At 44.7% G+C, this 24,334-nt stretch overlaps 1 protein-coding gene across 1 annotated transcript in view; it reads right to left on the minus strand.

Moving 5' to 3' along the window:
• Positions 1-2,114: 2,114 nt before the first annotated feature.
• The window catches only part of LOC138945752 (5'-nucleotidase domain-containing protein 2-like), a 38,196-nt gene continuing 15,976 nt past the window's right edge, over positions 2,115-24,334 (minus strand). Inside the window, exons 9-15 of the mRNA XM_070317251.1 lie at positions 23,506-23,607; positions 22,546-22,630; positions 21,147-21,233; positions 18,440-18,493; positions 9,341-9,427; positions 7,699-7,763; positions 2,115-6,636 (exon numbers count right to left, since the gene is read on the minus strand). Coding sequence (XP_070173352.1) covers positions 6,423-6,636; positions 7,699-7,763; positions 9,341-9,427; positions 18,440-18,493; positions 21,147-21,233; positions 22,546-22,630; positions 23,506-23,607 — 694 coding nt within the window. The 3' untranslated portion in view covers positions 2,115-6,422. The remainder of the gene's footprint in view (positions 6,637-7,698; positions 7,764-9,340; positions 9,428-18,439; positions 18,494-21,146; positions 21,234-22,545; positions 22,631-23,505; positions 23,608-24,334) is intronic.

The following is a 24,334-nucleotide window of genomic DNA, read 5'->3' on the forward strand; positions in this document are numbered from 1 at the left end:
ATGTTGCCTCCAAACTCCAAACAGGTTTATACACTGCATGTTGCCTCCAAACTCCAAACAGGTTTATACACTGCATATTTCATTTGTAATACTTTGCATACGTACAAGCAGTGCCTACAACCACATCAATGTCACTCGGATTATTTCTACTATACAATCATATTCACTACAAATTATTTGTGTATCAAATAACATTCTAACAAGAAAACAACACTTTTTCAATCAACATGTTCTTAAAAGGGGTGTTCTTCTGTAAATACCAGTGTATTCATACACACTTCTGAGATTCATTCTAGGGCAAAGATACTCTGAAAAACATGTTTAGGCGACTGACTATAGACCAGAATCCAAAAATTAATAGATAGTTATTTTAATCAAACGTTCCATAAAATAAGCATTTAATTTTCATATTCTCGCCAGTATGTGTCAGATTTTTGTATCACGACAAAGCTGGAACAAAAGTTATTGTTATACACTTAAAAGTGTACGCCGAAAAGTGTGTCATATCACAGAAACAAACACACAGGTGCACAAATCCAATAAAATTTAAAATTCATTAGTCAGATAAATCTAACTAAAGTCACAACCATACAGGAAATACTCTTAAATCAAACCAAGGTCCCTTAAGAATGACATTGTAACTAACTAAAAACAACAACAGCAAAAACCTTGTTTCTTTTTTGATAAAATTGAAAATAAACAAGTTACATGTATGAACGACATTATACAGTGTTCTAGATGATCAAACGTGTAGCAAAGACCTGTACGCGTACGTGTAGATATTGCGTCACCGTGACTCACTTTTTTCTCCAATGTTCCAAATCATACGTTGTTTTGCTCCCACCAAGACTGCGGATCTTGGGAAACGCGTGACGTAAAAACTAGCTTTGATGACGTTACCCGTACACGTTACCTTACACGTGCTGAAAAGCTCCACATCTAGATCTCGCTAATAACAACAGCAACCACAAGAACACATCAATATGTACAGAGTATCACAGATGTATAACTATTAAATGAAAATTAACAGTGAATTGTCTTGTGGACCCAGAAGAAAAAGCATAAGGCAAACACTCGGCTGATCCCAAATAATATCTAACACCAGGCATACAAATAATATCTAACACCAGGCATACAAATAATATCTAACACCAGGCATACAAATAATATCCGCTTGTGTGCATACACAAATTCTAAATACTTCTTGTATGAAAACAGGACATGCAGTGATGGCGCTAGTATTTTTTTCAAACCGGTACGCACACTTTTATGATGCAAACTGTCCAGAACAAAACAGTAGGCTGGTCATTGGAACCAGTAAGAGTCCAACTCAGATTACTGGTTTTGTTGTTTTCCAAGCGAAAAAATACGGTAATATTAAAAATCAACCGGTAGGTCATACCGGCAGCCAATTTTGTTCCGGTATTTTATCATTTCATCCAGTAAAATACTGGTAATTACCGGTTAACGCCAATACTGTACATGTAGCCTAATGGGTTATACATACATGCAAACTAGGTTCCAGGGTCTTTTATGTAATACAGTGGAACCCCTCTTTTAAGGCATAACAAAAGCTGAGAAAGTCAGGTCTTTTAAAGGAGGGAATAACTAGAGATAAATTGACAGAGGTTATGAACAGAACATGGAACAAATCAAGGTCTTAAAAAGGGAGAAGTCTTAAATTGGGTGCCTTAAAAGGAGGGTTCCACTGTATACTTTAAAATGAAGCAGTTGCTGAAACTCCCACATACGTGTTTTGCATGAGGGTTTTTACATGTGTGACTGTTTTTTACCGGCCGTTTTTAAGGAATGTATACTTTGTATTTTTATTGTTTCAATAATTCACCGACATGGATTACAGGATCTTTTCCGTACGCACTTGGTCTTGTGCTTGCATGTACACACGAAGGGGGATAAGGCACTCGCAGGTCTGCATGGAAGTTGACCTGGGAGATCGGAAAAATCTCAACCCACCTGTGAAGCCGGCGTTCAAATACACAACCATCCACATTTGGAGGCTGATGTCCTATCCACTAGGCCATTACGCCCATTATAGACTAATCTGTGAGACTTTGCACATATCATTTGCTAAAAACACACACACACAATTCCAATGCAATTAAAACAAATATATCATACTGACTGAGTGAAATGCAATACTCCACACTGCGCGAAGAGCACTCACTAACATTTAGTAAATACTTGAAACAAAAAACACAAAACTGTCAAAACATTAGAGCAAACGATGTACATACTCTACAAATGACGATTAAACTTGTTATAGTGGCACCTTGAAATCTTGCACTCGTCCACAGTTATGGCGACAACAACAGAAAGTTACAATGGCAAGACAAACGTGTGGTTTACGCACCACCAGATTGGTGTTTTCATTTCACGCAAAAACTGTTCAAGGTGCAAGAAATAGCACATCCAGTCTTCATGTGCAAACACAAGTACTTATGGACAAAACACGAAAATAGTAATAAGATCAGTAAAACTATTTTCTCCTCCAATAAAATAAAACCTTTGAGATTCATACTGAAACACACTGTATGAAATAAACACAATCTGTGACAGTTTGCACCCTCAAGTGGTGTGCCCTGAAGTAAACTGAGTCTCATTGCACATACCTTGAGGTATTAACATACACTGGAACCCCCCTTTAATTTCACGACATAGCACCAGTATACTGGCGGTAGGAAGAAAAATGTATAAAAAAAAATTCACAGACACCAGAGACGGTAAAGGGAGGCAATCGTTTCCACTGCCAGTTTGCTAAATAGGCCAGAAAGGATGAGTTGTTTCCCATGAACCGTTTTCTACCTGGAAGTGTGTTTCCAACCCCACCCAAAAGTGTGTTGGTGTCTCAAAGAGCAAAACTTTTTCCGAAATCCAATAATATACCAATTTCTTTGAAAATATTTGGATTATGTGTTAAATTTACCCTTGTACATGTTATGTTAATTAGAAACATTTAAGAATCAAATATTTCACAAAAGCAAACCAATTTAATGTAAGTGCATCAGATATTTAATGATATTTTTTGGAAATGTGTCAAAATTCGGCAAAATTCGGTGTGTTGAAAGTTAAGATCTCAACAAATCTCAGAAAATCAGGTTCTAAAAAGAAGAAATCTAGAAATGGAGATCAATTTACAGATATTATGAACAGAAAATCTGAACAAGCAAGGTCTTGAAAGAGGGGACTGGTCTTCAAATGAGGGGTCTTTAAAAGGGGGTCTTCAAATGAGGGGTCTTTAAATGAGGGGTCTTCAAATGAGGGGTCTTTAAATGAGGGGTCTTCAAATGAGGGGTCTTTAAATGAGGGGTCTTTAAATGAGGGGTCTTCAAATGAGGGGTCTTTAAATGAGGGGTCTTTAAATGAGGGGTCTTCAAATGAGGGGTCTTTAAATGAGGGGTCTTCAAATGAGGGGTCTTTAAAAGGGGGTCCTACTGTAAAAGGCAGATACAAATATTGACCTACTGAGGTAATTTCTTTATACAGTAATGCCAAGTTAATTTTGGTGTTGATAAACACCCAATATTCAAAGGGAAGTATCAGAAGTAGACATGACGAAGATTGTCACAGGAAACATGTTTCCATGTCCCAGCTATGACAAACAGAAAACAGCATGCATTCCTGCAGCACAAACTTTTTTCAAACTCCCACTGACATCTCTGTTTGCCTTTTTCTGTTGACGTAAAGTTATAAACGATGTTCAGAAATAACCGGACCCTGTCGGGTATGTATGGGTTGTGAAAGAGTGAATACCCTTGCTTTTGTTGAGGCAAACTTTCCCACTTGACATTATTGGCCAGTCACTAGCGAGGACTGTGTCTGAAACATGTGGACAAGGAGCATGTGTGGAAAGTTTGCCTCAATGAAGGCAGGAGTATTCACTCTTTCACACCAGATACAAACCCCCAAAGAGTTATTTGCGAACATGGTTTATTTCCCCCACAATATCAAAACACTCTGGCCTATTTTGTTTAAGATAAAATGAACAGCACCCATATTCAGAAAAATGAAATAATTACAATCCATACACAGAGCTCAATAATAGTATCCGTCAAAAGTGCAGAACAAATCTTTCAAACAGAAGTCATTATCTTCTGTGCCCAATACTAAAAACTGTAACAGTATTCTGTCAAAAGTGCACAACAAACATTTCAAACAGCAGTCAATATCTTCTGTGCCCAATACTGAAAACTTCACTGCTGTCACACAACTCAATGACAGGGTGAACACTACAATACAATCTCTTTGGTGACAAAACGTGCACGAGTATCCACACATCAAATGTAAAATAGACAATGGCAGTTCACGCTAGCGGCAAAAAGCACTATAATGTCCTGTACATGTTGGTCAGTGTTATGATATTAATCACTCAAATCAACACACTAATCCAAACGTCTCACGGCTGTTCCCAGGGATTCATTTCTGCCTTCTTTGCTGCAGGCAGACTGAGCTATCTTTAGCACCCGCTGCTAGCCCCCTCAAAGCCTGGTTACACTGATAAGGCCCATTTCCCAGTGTAGCGCGGAAGCATTTGGGTATAACAAGCAAGCGATCCTAATGGTGTGCTGGCTGCAGCTGTTGGTAGCCAAATGATTCCCTCTGCCTTGGCTATTTTTAGAATGCACTCAAATGCAAGCTAGGAACAGCCACGTCTTGCTTTTTCAGCACTTTCAAAACACTTTAACAGCACAGCAGATCCATAGTTTAACAGATTAAACAGTTTTTCTTGATTAAAGTTTGGTAGACTTAACCACCAAGGTTATCAGCTGTTTGGTGTGATGATGGGGACAAAATGATGATGACAAAAGTTCCACAACATAAGTACTTGATTCAAGTAATTGATTCAAGTACTGCAAATACATGCCCTCTACTATTAGTCTCAACTAGTAATTTCGCAGATCTAACAAGTTGTGTTGAATCTTATGTGAATCTGTCAGCATAGCATTTCTCCATGCCTGAAACTCGTTAAACAGCACCAGTGATTCGTGTTAAACCTCTCTAAAACTCTTGTGATTCACTGATTACCAAACTTTCAGGACGATAAGGAGCAACTTTTTTCCTAAACTTTGACCCCTGGGCCCCACTGACTGGTAACGCATGACTAAAGAAGAGTACACATGTACCCACATCGCAATACAAAGAAACATAACTCTCCCTCTGTAATACTATGCATGTTTTCGCCGATGTGACCTTGGCAAAGTTTCTTGGGACAACCCATCTCAGACATCAAAGGTGTCTGTGTCAGTTGAAAATTGTGTCATTGACGTGTCACAGTGCCTGTGTCAGTTGAAAACTGTGTCATTGACGTGAGTCACAGTGCCTGTGTCAGTTGAAAACTGTGTCATTGACGTGAGTCACAGTGCCTGTGTCTATAAACAAGGGCACCACACTGTGTGGGTAGAGCAGTCATTGTTACTATGGCTACTTGACAAAGTTTCTGAAGGGGCTTGGTTCATGGGGCAGCACCACACTGCGAGGATAGAAGGTGTAGTCGCTGGGATAGTTACTATGGCTACTTGACAAAGTTTCTGAAGGGGCTTGGTTCATGGGGCAGCACCACACTGCGAGGATAGAAGGTGTAGTCGCTGGGATAGTTACTATGGCTACTTGACAAAGTTTCTGAAGGGGCTTGGTTCATGGGGCAGCACCACACTGCGAGGATAGAAGGTGTAGTCGCTGGGATAGTTACTATGGCTACTTGACAAAGTTTCTGAAGGGGCTTGGTTCATGGGGCAGCACCACACTGCGAGGATAGAAGGTGTAGTCGCTGGGATAGTTACTATGGCTACTTGACAAAGTTTCTGAAGGGGCTTGGTTCATGGGGCAGCACCACACTGCGAGGATAGAAGGTGTAGTCGCTGGGATAGTTACTATGGCTACTTGACAAAGTTTCTGAAGGGGCTTGGTTCATGGGGCAGCACCACACTGCGAGGATAGAAGGTGTAGTCGCTGGGATAGTTACTATGGCTACTTGACAAAGTTTCTGAAGGGGCTGGGTGCATGGGGTAGCACCACCCTGCGAGGATAGGTGTAGTCGCTGGGATAGTTACTATGGCTACTTGACAAAGTTTCTGAAGGGGCTGGGTGCATGGGGAAGCGCCACCCTGCGAGGATAGAAGGTGTAGTCGCTGGGATAGTTACTATGGCTACTTGACAAAGTTTCTGAAGGGGCTGGGTTCATGGGGCAGTTGCCACCCTGCGAGGATAGAAGGTGTAGTCGCTGGGATAGTTACTATGGCTACTTGACAAAAGTGCATGGGGAAGCACCACCCTGTGAGAATAGAAGGTGTAGTCACTGGGATAGTTACTATGGCTACTTGACAAAGTTTCTGAAGGGCCTTGGTTCATGGGGTAGCACCACCCTGTGAGAATAGAAGGTGTAGTCGCTGGGATAGTTACTATGGCTACTTGACAAAGTTTCTGAAGGGGCTGGGTTCATGGGGCAGCACCACCCTGTGAGGATAGAAGGTGTAGTCGCTGGGATAGTGCAGCATGTTGGTGAGACTGGAGGTGTAGATGTCGGCAAAGCGCGCCAGGCGACGGAAGAAGTACGTCGGGTTGTGATGTGTCCGGAACAGGCTTCCGAAGTGAGGGTTGAACACAGACTTGGCGAACACTCTGCAACCAATAGAATGTAAGGGATGTCAGTCTTGCACACTTATTAAAAGAGCATACAGTGGAAAGCCCTCCCCCCTCTTTTAACATCTGGGCGTCTTTAAATAGAGGTAAATTTACACACATTATGTGCAAAAAGTCTGAAAAAAACAAGTCCTTGTAAACGGGAAGCAGTCTTAAATTTGAGGGTCACACACACGCACGCACCCATGCAAACACCCACACGCACACACACACAAACAAACACAGTGCTATGCAAACAAAACGATCAACAAAATGTAAGTTAACTAACTGAAACATACAATCAAATAAAAAACAAGTCGCGTAAGGCGAAATTACTACATTTAGTCAAGCTGTGGAACTCACAGAATGAAACTGAACGTAGTCCGCCGCTAGTGCAAAAGGCAGTGAAAGTGACGAGCCTGTTTGGCGCGGCAGCGGTTGCGCTGTGCTTCATAGCACGCTTTACTGTACCTCTCTTCGTTTGAACTTTCTGAGCGTGTTTTTAATCCAAACATATCATATCTATATGTTTTTTGAATCAGGAACCGACAAGGAATAAGATGAAATAGTTTTTGAATCGATTTCGGAAATTTAATTTTGATCATAATTTTTATATTTTTAATTTTCAGAGATTGTTTTTAATCCAAATATAACATATGTATATGTTTTTGGAATCAGAAAATGACGAAGAATAAGATGAAATTGTTTTTGGATCGTTTAATAAAAAAATAATTTTAATTACAAGTTTCCGATTTTTAATGACCAAACTCACTCATTAGTTTTTAAGCCACCAAGCTGAAATGCAATACCAAACCCCGGCCTTCGTCGAAGATTGATTTGCCAAACTTTCAATCAATTTAATTGAAAAATGAGGGTGTGACAGTGCCGCCTCAACTTTTACAAAAAGCCGGATATGACGTCATCAAAGGTATTTATCGAAAAAACGAAAAAAACGTCCGGGGATACCCTTGTCTCGATTCCCCCTCTATGTTAAAACATTTAGTCAAAACTTGACTAAATGTAAAAAGTGCACAAATTAAAGTGTGCAGGTAGTGTGAGTACCTGAGTGCGTCTCTCTCCTCCAACCATTCAGCGATGACCTGTTTGGACTCGGCAGACTGCTGATACTGAAAAACAACACGCATGTTCCTTGTCTTCACTACCTATTTTATTCATGTTTTTATTACTTAGTTAGTGGAAGAATCTTTTGTATGTATATTTGATGGTGTGTGCTTTTAATTAAGCGTTGCTGACTATGAATGTAGATGTAAATGCTTGTATAACTGTGTTTAATTTTAAATGTGTCAAGCGCAAAGAGCATAATTGTAAAGTTATGATGTTGCGCTATATAAATGCTCATTTATTATTATTATTAACGCCACACACTTTAAAAACTGACAAATTATCAGCAAAAGAGTCTTTTCTTTCATTTTGCAAACTTTCAGATCCTTGAATAAAGAGCAAGGAAAGAGCAGTATATACTGCTCCAGATATCATTCTCTTAGTCAAGAAAATAAAATAATAATAATAATAAGGCTATTTATATGGCGCAAATCCTAATATAGCTCTAAGCGCCTTAAAATAGCAGTAAAAATAACACTAAATAACATGAACATGAACAAGGAAAGTATATGTATGTCGATGGTACTGAAAAATGTCCCACAGGGGCAAAAATCTTCAGAATTTGAGAACAACATTTAAAGAAATCTTTTTTCTGCCACAATAAGTGAAGGCAAGCAACCACGACAGCGGTGAATAGTAAGCTCCGGCGCGCATGTTTTCAAAAGAAATAGAAATCATATGAAGCTGACACCGCCTTACACGCACAACGGAGCTTATTATTCACTGTAAAGCCACAATAGTTGGATTTAACGTATCAGCGGTATGTTTTCCTCACTGTTTTGGTATATCTAATTGCCCTTGGGGAATTCTCTCAGGGAAATTCGGGCTGCTATCCCTATGCAGTGACAGAATCGTGCTACCCTTTTCTTTCTTTTTCTTTTTCTGCTTTCATGTATTTGTCTTTTCCAAGGCCTGGGACTTTCGCTGTGACCTTGGGATCTTTATCGTGCGCATGCGTGCACATGGATGTGTTCGGACACCGAGGACAGTCTGCACAACGTTGTCGTTGACTCTGGGAAATAAATCTCTTGCAGAACGTGAGAAGGTTGGACCCATGCCGATAGCGACAACTGGTTTCAAATGAAGCGCCGCTACCGACTGAGCTACATCTTCCTGCCCTTGTTTTCAAGGGGCACAACTCTTCCAAAGCCAATAAGAACCCTGAGAGGTTTTATTTAAACATTGTCGGGAGCATGACCCTGGTGGTTTTACCATAAGGGCGTAAAACAACACTTATCATCAATTTCAACCATGGTTATTTGTTTGTTTGTTTGTTTCGTTCATGGGCTGAAACTCCCACTGCTTTTACGTGTTATGACCGTTTTTACCCCGCCATTTAGGCAGCCATACGCCGCTTTCGGGGAAAACATGCTGGGTATTTTCGTGTTTTTATAACCCACCGAACTCTGACATGGATAACAGGATTTTTCAGTGCGCACTTGGTCTTGTGCTTGCATGTACACACGAAGGGGGATAAGGCACTAGCAGGTCTGCACATGAGTTGACCTGTGAGATCGGAAAAATCTCCACCCTTAACCCAACAGTCGCCCGTCAGTGGTGTAACTAAAGAGGACGTACGTACCTGCATCTCTTCAATGAGGTGTTGTAAGATGACCAACCAGCGGACAGTGTTCTTGTACTGCGGGTCATTCTGCAGTGTGATCTCTCTCTGTAACAGTACACAACATTTCTCTCTCACTGCGGTCATTCTGCAGAATGATCTCTCTCTGTAACAGTACACAACATTTCTCTCTCACTGCGGTCATTCTGCAGCGTGATCTCTCTCTGTAACAGTACACAACTCTCTCTCACTGCGGTCTTTCTGCAGCGTGATCTCTCTCTGTAACAGTACACAACATTTCTCTCTCACTGCGGGTCATTCTGCAGCGTGATCTCTCTCTGTAACAGTACACAACATTTCTCTCTCACTGCGGTCATTCTGCAGAATGATCTCTCTCTGTAACAGTACACAACATTTCTCTCTCACTGCGGTCATTCTGCAGCGTGATCTCTCTCTGTAACAGTACACAACATTTCTCTCTCACTGCGGGTCATTCTACAGCGTGATCTCTCTCTGTAACAGTACACAACATTTCTCTCTCACTGCGGTCATTCTGCAGCGTGATCTCTCTCTGTAACAGTACACAACATTTCTCTCTCACTGCGGTCTTTCTGCAGCGTGATCTCTCCCTGTAACAGTACACAACATTTCTCTCTCACTGCGGGTCATTCTACAGCGTGATCTCTCTCTGTAACAGTACACAACATTTCTCTCTCACTGCGGTCATTCTGCAGCGTGATCTCTCTCTGTAACAGTACACAACATTTCTCTCTCACTGCTGGTCATTCTGCAGCGTGATCTCTCTCTGTAACAGTACACAACTCTCTCTCACAGCGGTCATTCTGCAGCGTGATCTCTCTCTGTAACAGTACACAACATTTCTCTCTCACTGCGGTCATTCTGCAGCGTGATCTCTCTCTGTAACAGTACACAACATTTCTCTCTCACTGCGGTCATTCTGCAGCGTGATCTCTCTCTGTAACAGTACACAACATTTCTCTCTCACTGCTGGTCATTCTGCAGCGTGATCTCTCTCTGTAACAGTACACAACTCTCTCTCACAGCGGTCATTCTGCAGCGTGATCTCTCTCTGTAACAGTACACAACTCTCTCTCACTGCGGGTCATTCTGCAGTGTGATCTCTCTCTGTAACAGTACACAACTCTCTCTCACTGCGGTCATTCTGCAGTGTGATCTCTCTCTGTAACAGTACACAACATTTCTCTCTCACTGCGGTCATTCTGCAGCGTGATCTCTCTCTGTAACAGTACACAACATTTCTCTCTCACTGCGGGTCATTCTGCAGTGTGATCTCTCTCTGTAACAGTACACAACATTTCTCTCTCACTGCGGGTCATTCTGCAGCGTGATCTCTCTCTGTAACAGTACACAACATTTCTCTCTCACTGCTGGTCATTCTGCAGTGTGATCTCTCTCTGTAACGGTACACAACATTTCTCTCTCACTGCGGGTCATTCTACAGCGTGATCTCTCTCTGTAACAGTACACAACATTTCTCTCTCACTGCAGGTCACTCTACAGCGTGATCTCTCTCTGTAACAGTACACAACATTTCTCTCTCACTGCGGGTCATTCTGCAGCGTGATCTCTCTCTGTAACAGTACACAACATTTCTCTCTCACTGCTGGTCATTCTGCAGTGTGATCTCTCTCTGTAACAGTACACAACATTTCTCTCTCACTGCTGGTCATTCTGCAGTGTGATCTCTCTCTGTAACAGTACACAACTCTCTCTCACTGCGGGTCATTCTGCAGCGTGATCTCTCTCTGTAACAGTACACAACATTTCTCTCTCACTGCGGGTCATTCTGCAGCGTGATCTCTCTCTGTAACAGTACATAACTCTCTCTCACTGTGGGTCATTCTGCAGTGTGATCTCTCTCTGTAACAGTACACAACTCTCTCTCACTGCGGTCATTCTGCAGCGTGATCTCTCTCTGTAACAGTACACAACATTTCTCTCTCACTGCGGTCATTCTGCAGCGTGATCTCTCTCTGTAACAGTACACAACTCTCTCTCACTGCGGTCATTCTGCAGCGTGATCTCTCTCTGTAACAGTACACAACATTTCTCTCTCACTGCGGTCATTCTGCAGCGTGATCTCTCTCTGTAACAGTACACAACATTTCTCTCTCACTGCGGTCATTCTGCAGCGTGATCTCTCTCTGTAACAGTACACAACTCTCTCTCACTGCGGTCATTCTGCAGCGTGATCTCTCTCTGTAACGGTACACAACTCTCTCTCACTGCGGTCATTCTGCAGCGTGATCTCTCTCTGTAACGGTACACAACTCTCTCTCACTGCGGTCATTCTGCAGCGTGATCTCTCTCTGTAACGGTGCACAACTCTCTCTCACTGCGATCATTCTGCAGCGTGATCTCTCTCTGTAACGGTACACAACTCTCTCTCACTGCGGTCATTCTGCAGCGTGATCTCTCTCTGTAACGGTACACAACTCTCTCTCACTGCGGTCATTCTGCAGCGTGATCTCTCTCTGTAACGGTACACAACTCTCTCTCACTGCGGTCATTCTGCAGCGTGATCTCTCTATGTAACGGTACACAACTCTCTCTCACTGCGGTCATTCTGCAGCGTGATCTCTCTCTGTAACGGTACACAACTCTCTCTCACTGCGGTCATTCTGCAGCGTGATCTCTCTCTGTAACGGTACACAACTCTCTCTCACTGCGGTCATTCTGCAGCGTGATCTCTCTCTGTAACAGTACACAACATTTCTCTCTCACTGCTGGTCATTCTGCAGCGTGATCTCTCTCTGTAACAGTACACAACTCTCTCTCACAGCGGTCATTCTGCAGCGTGATCTCTCTCTGTAACGGTACACAACTCTCTCTCACAGCGGTCATTCTGCAGCGTGATCTCTCTCTGTAACGGTACACAACTCTCTCTCACTGCGGGTCATTCTGCAGCGTGATCTCTCTCTGTAACAGTACACAACATTTCTCTCTCACTGCGGGTCATTCTACAGCGTGATCTCTCTCTGTAACAGTACACAACATTTCTCTCTCACTGCGAGTCATTCTGCAGCGTGATCTCTCTCTGTAACAGTACACAACATTTCTCTCTCACTGCGAGTCATTCTGCAGCGTGATCTCTCTCTGTAACAGTACACAACATTTCTCTCTCACTGCGAGTCATTCTACAGCGTGATCTCTCTCTGTAACAGTACACAACATTTCTCTCTCACTGCGGGTCATTCTACAGCGTGATCTCTCTCTGTAACAGTACACAACATTTCTCTCTCACTGCGGGTCATTCTACAGCGTGATCTCTCTCTGTAACAGTACGCAACATTTCTCTCTCACTGCTGGTCATTCTGCAGCGTGATCTCTCTCTGTAACAGTACACAACATTTCTCTCTCACTGCGGTCATTCTGCAGCGTGATCTCTCTCTGTAACAGTACACAACTCTCTCTCACTGCGGGTCATTCTGCAGCGTTATCTCTCTCTGTAACAGTACACAACTCTCTCTCACTGCGGGTCATTCTGCAGCGTGATCTCTCTCTGTAACAGTACACAACATTTCTCTCTCACTGCGGGTCATTCTGCAGCGTGATCTCTCTCTGTAACAGTACACAGCTCTCTCTCACTGCGGTCATTCTGCAGCGTGATCTCTCTCTGTAACAGTACACAACATTTCTCTCTCACTGCGGTCATTCTGCAGCGTGATCTCTCTCTGTAACAGTACACAACATTTCTCTCTCACTGCGGTCATTCTGCAGCGTGATCTCTCTCTGTAACAGTACACAACTCTCTCTCACTGCGGTCATTCTGCAGCGTGATCTCTCTCTGTAACGGTACACAACTCTCTCTCACTGCGGTCATTCTGCAGCGTGATCTCTCTCTGTAACGGTACACAACTCTCTCTCACTGCGGTCATTCTGCAGCGTGATCTCTCTCTGTAACGGTACACAACTCTCTCTCACTGCGGTCATTCTGCAGCGTGATCTCTCTCTGTAACGGTACACAACTCTCTCTCACTGCGGTCATTCTGCAGCGTGATCTCTCTCTGTAACGGTACACAACTCTCTCTCACTGCGGTCATTCTGCAGCGTGATCTCTCTCTGTAACGGTACACAACTCTCTCTCACTGCGGTCATTCTGCAGCGTGATCTCTCTCTTTAACGGTACACAACTCTCTCTCACTGCGGTCATTCTGCAGCGTGATCTCTCTCTGTAACGGTACACAACATTTCTCTCTCACTGCGGGTCATTCTACAGCGTGATCTCTCTCTGTAACAGTACACAACATTTCTCTCTCACTGCGAGTCATTCTGCAGCGTGATCTCTCTCTGTAACAGTACACAACATTTCTCTCTCACTGCGAGTCATTCTGCAGCGTGATCTCTCTCTGTAACAGTACACAACATTTCTCTCTCACTGCGAGTCATTCTACAGCGTGATCTCTCTCTGTAACAGTACACAACATTTCTCTCTCACTGCGGGTCATTCTACAGCGTGATCTCTCTCTGTAACAGTACACAACATTTCTCTCTCACTGCTGGTCATTCTGCAGCGTGATCTCTCTCTGTAACAGTACACAACATTTCTCTCTCACTGCGGGTCATTCTGCAGCGTGATCTCTCTCTGGAACAGTACACAACATTTCTCTCTCACTGCGGGTCATTCTGCAGCGTGATCTCTCTCTGTAACAGTACACAACATTTCTCTCTCACTGCTGGTCATTCTGCAGCGTGATCTCTCTCTGTAACAGTACACAACATTTCTCTCTCACTGCGGGTCATTCTACAGCGTGATCTCTCTCTGTAACAGTACACAACATTTCTCTCTCACTGCTGGTCATTCTGCAGCGTGATCTCTCTCTGTAACAGTACACAACTCTCTCTCACAGCGGTCATTCTGCAGCGTGATCTCTCTCTGTAACGGTACACAACTCTCTCTCACAGCGGTCATTCTGCAGCGTGATCTCTCTCTGTAACGGTACACAACTCTCTCTCACTGCGGGTCATTCTGCAGCGTGATCTCTCTCTGTAACAGTACACAACATTTCTCTCTCACTGCGGGTCATTCTACAGCGTGATCTCTCTCTGTAACAGTACACAACATTTCTCTCTCACTGCGAGTCATTCTGCAGCGTGATCTCTCTCTGTAACAGTACACAACATTTCTCTCTCACTGCGGGTCATTCTACAGCGTGATCTCTCTCTGTAACAGTACACAACATTTCTCTCTCACTGCGAGTCATTCTGCAGCGTGATCTCTCTCTGTAACAGTACACAACATTTCTCTCTCACTGCGGGTCATTCTGCAGCGTGATCTCTCTCTGTAACAGTACACAACATTTCTCTCTCACTGCGGGTCATTCTGCAGCGTGATCTCTCTCTGTAACAGTACACAACATTTCTCTCTCACTGCGGGTCATTCTACAGCGTGATCTCTCTCTGTAACGGTACACAACTCTCTCTCACTGTGGGTCATTCTGCAGCGTGATCTCTCTCTGTAACAGTACACAACTCTCTCTCACTGCTGGTCATTCTGCAGCGTGATCTCTCTCTGTAACAGTACACAACATTTCTCTCTCACTGCGGGTCATTCTACAGCGTGATCTCTCTCTGTAACAGTACACAACATTTCTCTCTCACTGCGGTCATTCTGCAGCGTGATCTCTCTCTGTAACAGTACACAACTCTCTCTCACTGCGGTCATTCTGCAGCGTGATCTCTCCCTTAACAGTACACAACTCTCTCTCTCACACAACTTAAAGTGGTTAACTGGAAACCCCCTTTTAAGAACCCCAATTTAAGACCACCTCCATTCTAAGACCATATTATCTCAGATGTTCTGTTAATAACCTGTGTAAATACCCCCCTTAAAGACACTCCATTTTCAGACCTGATTTTCTTAGACTTTGGGGGTCTTAAAAGGGGGGTTCCCTTGTACCATCTGAGAAGTTTAAAGGCACATGCGGAATGCCATAAAGGAGAACAGAGTAGCAGAGCAGGGTACTTTCTCCACCCTCCCTCTCTCCACACTCCCTCTCTCCTCCCTCTCTCTCCACTCTCTCTCTCTCTCCACCCTCTCTCTCCACCCTCTCTCTCCACCCTCTCTCTCTCCTCCCTCTCTCTCTCCACCCTCTCTCTCCACCCTCTCTCTCTCCACCCTCTCTCTCTCCACCCTCTCTCTCTCCACCCTCCCTCTCTCCACCCTCTCTCTCCACTCTTTCTCTCTCCACCCTCTCTCTCCACCCTCCCTCTCTCACCCCTCTCTCTCTCCACCCTCCCTCTCTCCACCCTCTCTCTCTCCACCCTCCCTCTCTCCACCCTCTCTCTCTCCACCCTCTCTCTCTCCACCCTCTCTCTCTCCACCCTCTCTCTCCACTCTCTCTCTCTCCACCCTCTCTCTCTTCCACCCTCCCTCTCTCCACCCTCTCTCTCTCCACCCTCTCTCTCCACTCTCTCTCTCTCCACCCTCTCTCTCTCCACCCTCTCTCTCTCCACCCTCTCTCTCTCCACCCTCTCTCTCTCCACTCTCTCTCTCTCCACCCTCTCTCTCTCCACCCTCTCTCTCTCCACTCTCTCTCTCTCCACTCTCTCTCTCTCCACCTTCTCTCTCTCCACCCTCCCTCTCTCCACCCTCCCTCTCTCCACCCTCTCTCTCCACTCTCTCTCTCTCCACCCTCTCTCTCTCCACTCTCTCTCTCCACCCTCTCACTCTCCACACTCTCTCTCCACCCTCTCTCTCTCCACCCTCTCTCTCTCCACCCTCTCTCTCTCCACACTCTCTCTCTCTCCACTCTCTCTCTCTCTCCACCCTCTCTCTCTCCACTCTCTCTCTCTCCACCCTCTCTCTCCACTCTCTCTCTCCACCCTCTCTCTTTCCACCCTCCCTCTCTCCACCCTCTCTCTCTCCACCCTCTCTCTCTCCACCCTCTCTCTCCACTCTCTCTCTCTCTCCACCCTCTCTCTCTCTCCACCCTCTCTCTCCACCCTCTCTCTCCACCCTCTCTCTCCACCCTCTCTCTCTCCACCCTCTCTCTCCACTCTCTCTCTCTCTCCACCCTCTCTCTCTCCACCCTCTCTCTCCACTCTCTCTCTCTCTCCACCCTCTCTCTCTCCACCCTCTCTCTCCACTCTCTCTCTCTCTCCACCCTCTCTCTCCACTCTCTCTCTCTCTCTCCACCCTCTCTCTCCACCCTCTCTCTCTCCACCCTCTCTCTCCACTCTCTCTCCACCCTCTCTCTCCACCCTCTCTCTCTTCACCCTCTCTCTCCACTCTCTCTCTCTCTCCACCCTCTCTCTCTCCACCCTCTCTCTCCACTCTCTCTCTCTCTCCACCCTCTCTCTCCACCCTCTCTCTCCACCCTCTCTCTCTCCACCCTCTCTCTCCACTCTCTCTCTCTCTCCACCCTCTCTCTCTCCACCCTCTCTCTCCACTCTCTCTCTCTCTCCACCCTCTCTCTCCACTCTCTCTCTCTCTCCACCCTCTCTCTCCACCCTCTCTCTCTCCACCCTCTCTCTCCACTCTCTCTCCACCCTCTCTCTCCACCCTCTCTCTCTTCACCCTCTCTCTCCACTCTCTCTCTCTCTCCACCCTCTCTCTCTCCACCCTCTCTCTCCACTCTCTCTCTCTCTCCACCCTCTCTCTCCACCCTCTCTCTCCACCCTCTCTCTCTCCACCCTCTCTCTCCACTCTCTCTCTCTCTCCACCCTCTCTCTCCACCCTCTCTCTCCACCCTCTCTCTCTCCACCCTCTCTCTCTCCACCCTCTCTCTCCACTCTCTCTCTCTCTCCACCCTCTCTCTCCACCCTCTCTCTCCACCCTCTCTCTCCACCCTCTCTCTCCACCCTCTCTCTCTCCACCCTCTCTCTCTCCACCCTCTCTCTCCACTCTCTCTCTCTCTCCACCCTCTCTCTCCACCCTCTCTCTCCACCCTCTCTCTCTCCACCCTCTCTCTCCACTCTCTCTCTCTCTCCACCCTCTCTCTCCACCCTCTCTCTCCACCCTCTCTCTCTCCACCCTCTCTCTCTCCACCCTCTCTCTCCACTCTCTCTCTCTCTCCACCCTCTCTCTCCACCCTCTCTCTCCACCCTCTCTCTCCACCCTCTCTCTCCACCCTCTCTCTCCACCCTCTCTCTCCACCCTCTCTCTCTCCACCCTCTCTCTCCACTCTCTCTCTCTCTCCACCCTCTCTCTCCACCCTCTCTCTCCACCCTCTCTCTCTCCACCCTCTCTCTCTCCACCCTCTCTCTCCACTCTCTCTCTCTCTCCACCCTCTCTCTCCACCCTCTCTCTCCACCCTCTCTCTCCACCCTCTCTCTCCACCCTCTCTCTCTCCACCCTCTCTCTCTCCACCCTCTCTCTCCACTCTCTCTCTCTCTCCACCCTCTCTCTCCACCCTCTCTCTCCACCCTCTCTCTCTCCACCCTCTCTCTCCACTCTCTCTCTCTCTCCACCCTCTCTCTCCACCCTCTCTCTCCACCCTCTCTCTCTCCACCCTCTCTCTCTCCACCCTCTCTCTCCACTCTCTCTCTCTCTCCACCCTCTCTCTCCACCCTCTCTCTCCACCCTCTCTCTCCACCCTCTCTCTCCACCCTCTCTCTCCACCCTCTCTCTCCACTCTCTCTCTCCACCCTCTCTCTCCACCCTCTCTCTCCACTCTCTCTCTCCACCCTCTCTCTCCACTCTCCCTCTCTCTCCACCCTCTCTCTCCACTCTCTCTCTCCACCCTCTCTCTCCACCCTCTCTCTCCACCCTCTCTCTCCACCCTCTCTCTCCACCCTCTCTCTCTCCACCGGGGTTCCACTGTATTGCCTAGAAAGACTTATACTTGGAGGAAAGAAATCGGGATTTGACATACATTTGTTTCTTGTGAAACCAGTATTTGTTCAAACCGGTACGCAAACTTTTATGATGCAAACATTCCAGAAAAAAACGGTACGGTAGGCTGATTGTTGGAACCAGGGAGAGTCCACCTCAGACTAGTTTTGTTGTTTTACCAGCGAAAAAAAACGGTAGTTCTAAAAATCAACCGGTAGGTCATACCGTCAGCCAATTTTGTTCCGGTATTTTCTCATTTCAACTAGTAAAATACTGGTTAACGCCAATACTGTGAAACTGACCTCCAGTTCTGGGATGATGGCGCCTGTTCTCCAGCCGTACCGCAGGGAAGGGTCCTGAAACATAGTCATTTTTTCACATTTTCATATCTTTGTTGTCCCATTGCTGGGAAATCCGGGTAGCTTCCTCTCAGTGGAAACCTAGCAGCAACAGAGTCGCGCTACCCAGGTGTATGCGTGTTTAGGTGTTATCAGCACTTATGGCACAATGACCGAAGTCTTTTACGTGCCACTGTGGTAACACAGGGATGGAACATGGATACCGTCTCTGAGTCTGCACACAAAGTTGACCCGTGTCCGTCCCGGCCCGGATTCCAACCTGTGAGCCCAGGATCACAAGTCCATGCAGTGCTCTACCAACTGAGCTACCGGGCCCCCAGCATAGCATCTTATTACCATTTCAGTGCACCATATGACTTTGTGACCCACTCAATGTCATAACGTTCAGAAAGGGACTCTTTTTGTTTATCACGCTTAAAATAAACAAGACAAAGTATAAATTGGAATTAACAATATCAGCGTGATCTATTCTAAAGAATGACATTTCAAATGCTGTGTGATCTATTCTAAAGAATGACATTTCAAATTCTGTCAGATAATACACTCTTTATCTGCTGGCTCATGCTGATATCCATTTTCTCCACACGTCTGTTATCATTTGCTAACAGTCAGCATGGTATAAATAACTTAAATATCACATACAGACAAATTTCAAATCTTGTATTGGTGAGTGCATGGATCCCCAACAATTGGCTAAATGTTTAAAGCAGCAGGACAGTCAGACCATTTAACCTTCAAAGTTGTAACTTTGTGAACTTTTTATCCATCATCTGCAATTGATGCATACCAAATATGATGCAATTTGCTTAATAGATGTCGAAGTTCTTAGCATTTGTATGGGTTGCACTTTTTGGGGGGTCACCCTGTACCAACTGAGCTACATCAATGCGCTGTGACTTTAACAAAACTGAACCTAAACATAAAATAAAACATGAGAGTATTCAACAGTTTTTTTTTCCATTTCAAATTAAACAAGCATGCAAATACTACCAACGAAATATTGGGTAAAATCAGAAGTGGATTAAACTAGAAGTGGACAACCACCATTACATCCAGTCAACGCGCGGTGATACGTCCTATCGGGATTTCCCCAAAAGCTGACGTTACTTAAAACAGAATGAGTAATTCTGGGAAATGTTACCAGCGGTAGTCGATAATTATACAACCCTTTGATAAATGTTATCTTCAATACATCACTCAAACCTTTGGAATTAATTAAAATGAATAAAATACAAGAATGAAGAGTTCAGAAAAAGTTGAGAAAAAATCCAAAATATTTTAAAACAATTGTTGCCAACTATGCATATGGAACCCGTCACCGGGTTCATGGGCGAGCATACTACCACTAATCCAATCTGGCACACAATTCTCTACGGTGAAAATTCTATTTTCACCTTGAATGTTACACATGAGTTCTCAAGCATGTGTCGACTCCTCGGTTTCTGAGCTTCTCCGTTCGTATTCGTATATTGTACGTTCTGTCGATCTCACTCGAGGTAAGTTAAGTTAACAACTGACCCTATGCGCCCGTTTACTTCGTATGGAAAGCAATTTTAAGTAGCGTTAATTTCAAGTGTGACATTATGTTGTAGTCCGGCACCGAAATGCATTGACCAATCACCCAAAAGGCTTTCAAAAGGATTTTGCTACCCAGAATTCAATATTTTTGATAAAATACAAAGGATTTAGTTCCGGACACCGCCGCCCTTAGGTCGGTTTATCATATAAAGGGAAGCAAGCGGATAAAAATGGGCGTCTACAGAGCCAATGAAGGGGGATACTAACTTGTAGTTATCACTCGCTGGTATTAAAACAAAATGACATCAGGAACCCAAACAATGAACAGCTAACAGTAACAACCAACTTCAACAATGTCTTACTATTGGTGAGGCTCTCTTTCCAACCTTTGGCCGTGTGTAATAGCTAGTGTCAACATGAGCATGGAAAAGCTTCTCTTTTTGCTGGCCTGACGTATTGTCCTGGAAGGGGAATACTTGCTTTGACAAACATAGGCATGGGCTCAAAAACAACCACTATTTAAAAAAAAAAAATTCAAAAAGGAAGTTAGACAGGGCTCCCCACGGACGACCCTCCAAGTGCGTCCCGGGACCCCCACTTTTAAATTCTAGAGGGTCCATGGACCCCCACTGCAGTATTTTAGAGGCTCCCAAGGGTCCAAAAGCCGAAAAGTCCCAGCGTACTTATAAAACATTGTGGTCACGTATCTGCGAAGTGTCGATTGCAGTCTGAAAATGGTATCTACGGTACGCACGATAAAGGAAATTTAGTGCGTCCTTGGACCCGCTCTTTCAAAATCTAGTGCATCCAGGGACCCCCTCCATATATTTCTACTACGTGTTTTCGGCTTCTAGTGCGTATAGGACGCAGGGACGTGCGCTATGGGGAGCCCTGTTAGAGGGCCATGTGCCCTTGGCATTTAACAACGAGTGAAGCACCATTAAAATGCAAAAAAAAGGAAACAAGGCAGAGATGACATTCCTGTCAATGACATTGTCATTTTTCTCAAAACGCAAACATACGTGTTAATGAAGATTTCCAACGACACCAATCATAAGAATTCTTGAAGTCAGGAAAGTGCACTCACAAAATCGCATGCATTTAGAAAGGATTTTCACACAGAGCAACTTACGGCCAGATCACTGTAGACATGGTCGCCAAAGTAGAGCACCCGAGGACCAAACCAGCCCGTCATCTGTCTCAAGGTGTACAGGTTACCCTGGAAAACAAAATAATGCCATCAATGACAAAGAGTATTGGCGTTAACCGGTAATTGCCAGTATTTTACCGGTTGAAATGAAAAAATACCGGAACAAAATTGGCTGCCGGTATGACCTACTGATTGATTTTTAGAACTACCGGGGTTTTTTTCCGCTGGTAAAACAACAAAACCAGTACTCTGAGTTGGACTCTTACTGGTTCTGATGACCAGCCTACCATTTTTTGTCTGGACTGTTTGCATTATAAAAGTTTGCGTACTGGTTTGAAAAAATACTAGCGCCATCACTGGACAAAGGACATTGACTAAAGAACAAGACGTCTCTGCTTGGCTCTCTCTTCCAAAGGGAAATCTTTGACGTCATGTGCAAAGCTGGAGACGTCCCAACTCAAATAATTTCGCCACGTTACAATTCTGTCAATTCCTCTGCATGTCTACAAATAACTGACAAAGAATTTCAAGAACAAAATTTGTCTCAGTTACTTTGCCATGGCTTAAGTCATACCAGCAGAGGAAAATTACTTGTCCCTGACAAGACTGTGCAAACATCCACATCGTATCTGAATAAGACTTTCTCGGATTTCTCGTAATTTGGTTTAAACAATGTTTTATTAAATCAAACGTGATACAATAATACAACAATAAGCAATAGGTACGCGAACTCAAGCGAACGCTTATATTACGCGCCCTGCGTAGTTGGAAAATAACACAAATATGATGTTGGACAAACATTACTTATAAACTGTGGAACTCTAAACAACGAAGTGACTGTGGTAAGATGAACAAAGTTAAAAAACAAAGGAATACTGTACTCACCAATTCAAGAACGAGACAAGACGGTACGAATTTTACAACTGTGGAACTATTGTAACCGAGTGCCGTAACACTACGATCACCTAGGGAGGCGAAGTGCAATCAAACAGGATTGAAAATGTTAGGGCTAATTTGTTAGCCCTATAAAAACTGTTATGCAAACCCGAAGGTTTCCATGAACATACAGACAATCGGAAACCACCAGACCCCATCACAAACAGAATTCCACAATCCACCGGTGTTGACTTAAAGGCCAACAACTCGGGTGCAGAGTCTGCTGTGAAAGGAGCGGTAGCCTCACCTGTCACACTATCTAGATCAAAAGCATAGTTAATTTGGTAGGAGTGTTTCACTGCAGTATGAAATACAGTGGAATCCCTTTTTTTTTCTCCAAAACCTCCTTTTCAAGACCTGATTTTCTCATATTTTTGGACGACTTCAAAGGGGGGGGGGGGGGGGCCCACTGTACCAGGAGTTGTATGTCCAAAGCAGAACTGACCTGTTGGTAGACCTTGCCTTTCTCCAGTGTGGTCACCCTCCCCCACGTGTTTCTCCCCATGCCAGGGTCATACAGACGGAACGGTCTGAAAGAGGTCACATCACTGGTTATAGTTCATGCTACAGTCAAACCTGCTGTGGAGACTATATATATATACACACCTGGCAACCCCCGTTTTGCACTTGGAGCATTCTCAAAGAAACTTGGCATATTTTTAGAAAAATGAGTGAACTCCACACAACATTCGAACATCCAAAATATTGTGTCCGAGATGCTCCTGTGAGGAAAAGTAGTATAGGATTTGTTTTTATCGTACTTTTTTCCACGGACCGTACTGAACGTATTTTAGTCAATCAAGCGTACAAAATACAGAGAAATCGTATTGGTTCCCAGGTCTGCGACAGCCTCTCGATAACGACCACCTGCACATCACAACCACCCCAAAGGATCCCTGCCAAGTTTTTCCCCTGAATAATTCACCTTTCCACAACAATCACCTGTCTATAACGACCACTTTTGGTCGCTGCCTTGCGTGGTAGTTATGGACAGGTATGACTGTACCACCACAATAACAAATGGTTTCATTAAGATTAACTAGTAAGTATCTTTCAGTCGCGGAAGACTATGGATTTCGTGGTTGTTTAATCATTATAATATGTCCTGACCAATACATACATACTAGCAAAGTTGAACACAGCAAGAGCAGATATCATTGAAGTACAGTGGTGCCCGCCATGTAAGGTCCCTCTGATGAGTGGACACCTCCCATGAAAGGACACCATCTAGAGTCCCCTTGTCTATTATCTCTACCAAAGTATACCTGTCATGAAAGGCCACCTGCAATGTAGGGACACTTTTAACGGGTCCCAAGGGCGTCCTTTTGTCGCAGGTACCACTGTACCGCAATTTTGTTATAACAATGAAATCTTTAAAAAAATATATAATAAAAAGAAGACAGACCTGTTTCCAGCATGGAAGAACTTGGGTTTGCGTGCACTGACAATGACAATGTCAAAGAGATCTAGCCAGTCGGGTCCAATCATGTACCGCATTCCTGCATCTCTGGAAATGAAATACAGTGTAACCTCCCTTTTAAAACCACCAAAGGAGGGAGCCTTAAAATGGGGGTACGTTTACAGAGGTTATGAACACAGAATCTGAGGGTCTTGATAAAGAGGGAGCCTTAAAATGGGGGTACGTTTACAGAGGTTATGAACACAGAATCTGAGGGTCTTGAAAAGGAGGGAGCCTTAAAACGGGGGTACGTTTACACAGGTTATGAACACAGAATCTGAGAGTCTTGGAAAGGAGGGAGCCTTAAAACGGGGGTACGTTTACAGAGGTTATGAACACAGAATCTGAGGGTCTTGATAAAGAGGGAGCCTTAAAATGGGGGTACGTTTACAGAGGTTATGAACACAGAATCTGAGGGTCTTGAAAAGGAGGGAGCCTTAAAACGGGGGTACGTTTACACAGGTTATGAACACAGAATCTGAGAGTCTTGGAAAGGAGGGAGCCTTAAAACGGGGGTACGTTTACAGAGGTTATGAACACAGAATCTGAGGGTCTTGGAAAGGAGGGAGCCTTAAAACGGGGGTACGTTTACAGAGGTTATGAACACAGAATCTGAGGGTCTTGGAAAGGAGGGAGCCTTAAAACGGGGGTACGTTTACAGAGGTTATGAACACAGAATCTGAGGGTCTTGGAAAGGAGGGAGCCTTAAAACGGGGGTACGTTTACAGAGGTTATGAACACAGAATCTGAGGGTCTTGGAAAGGAGGGAGCCTTA

Source organism: Littorina saxatilis, linkage group LG13 (genome assembly GCF_037325665.1).
Source record: "Littorina saxatilis isolate snail1 linkage group LG13, US_GU_Lsax_2.0, whole genome shotgun sequence".
Classification (NCBI taxonomy): Eukaryota; Metazoa; Mollusca; class Gastropoda; order Littorinimorpha; family Littorinidae; genus Littorina; species Littorina saxatilis.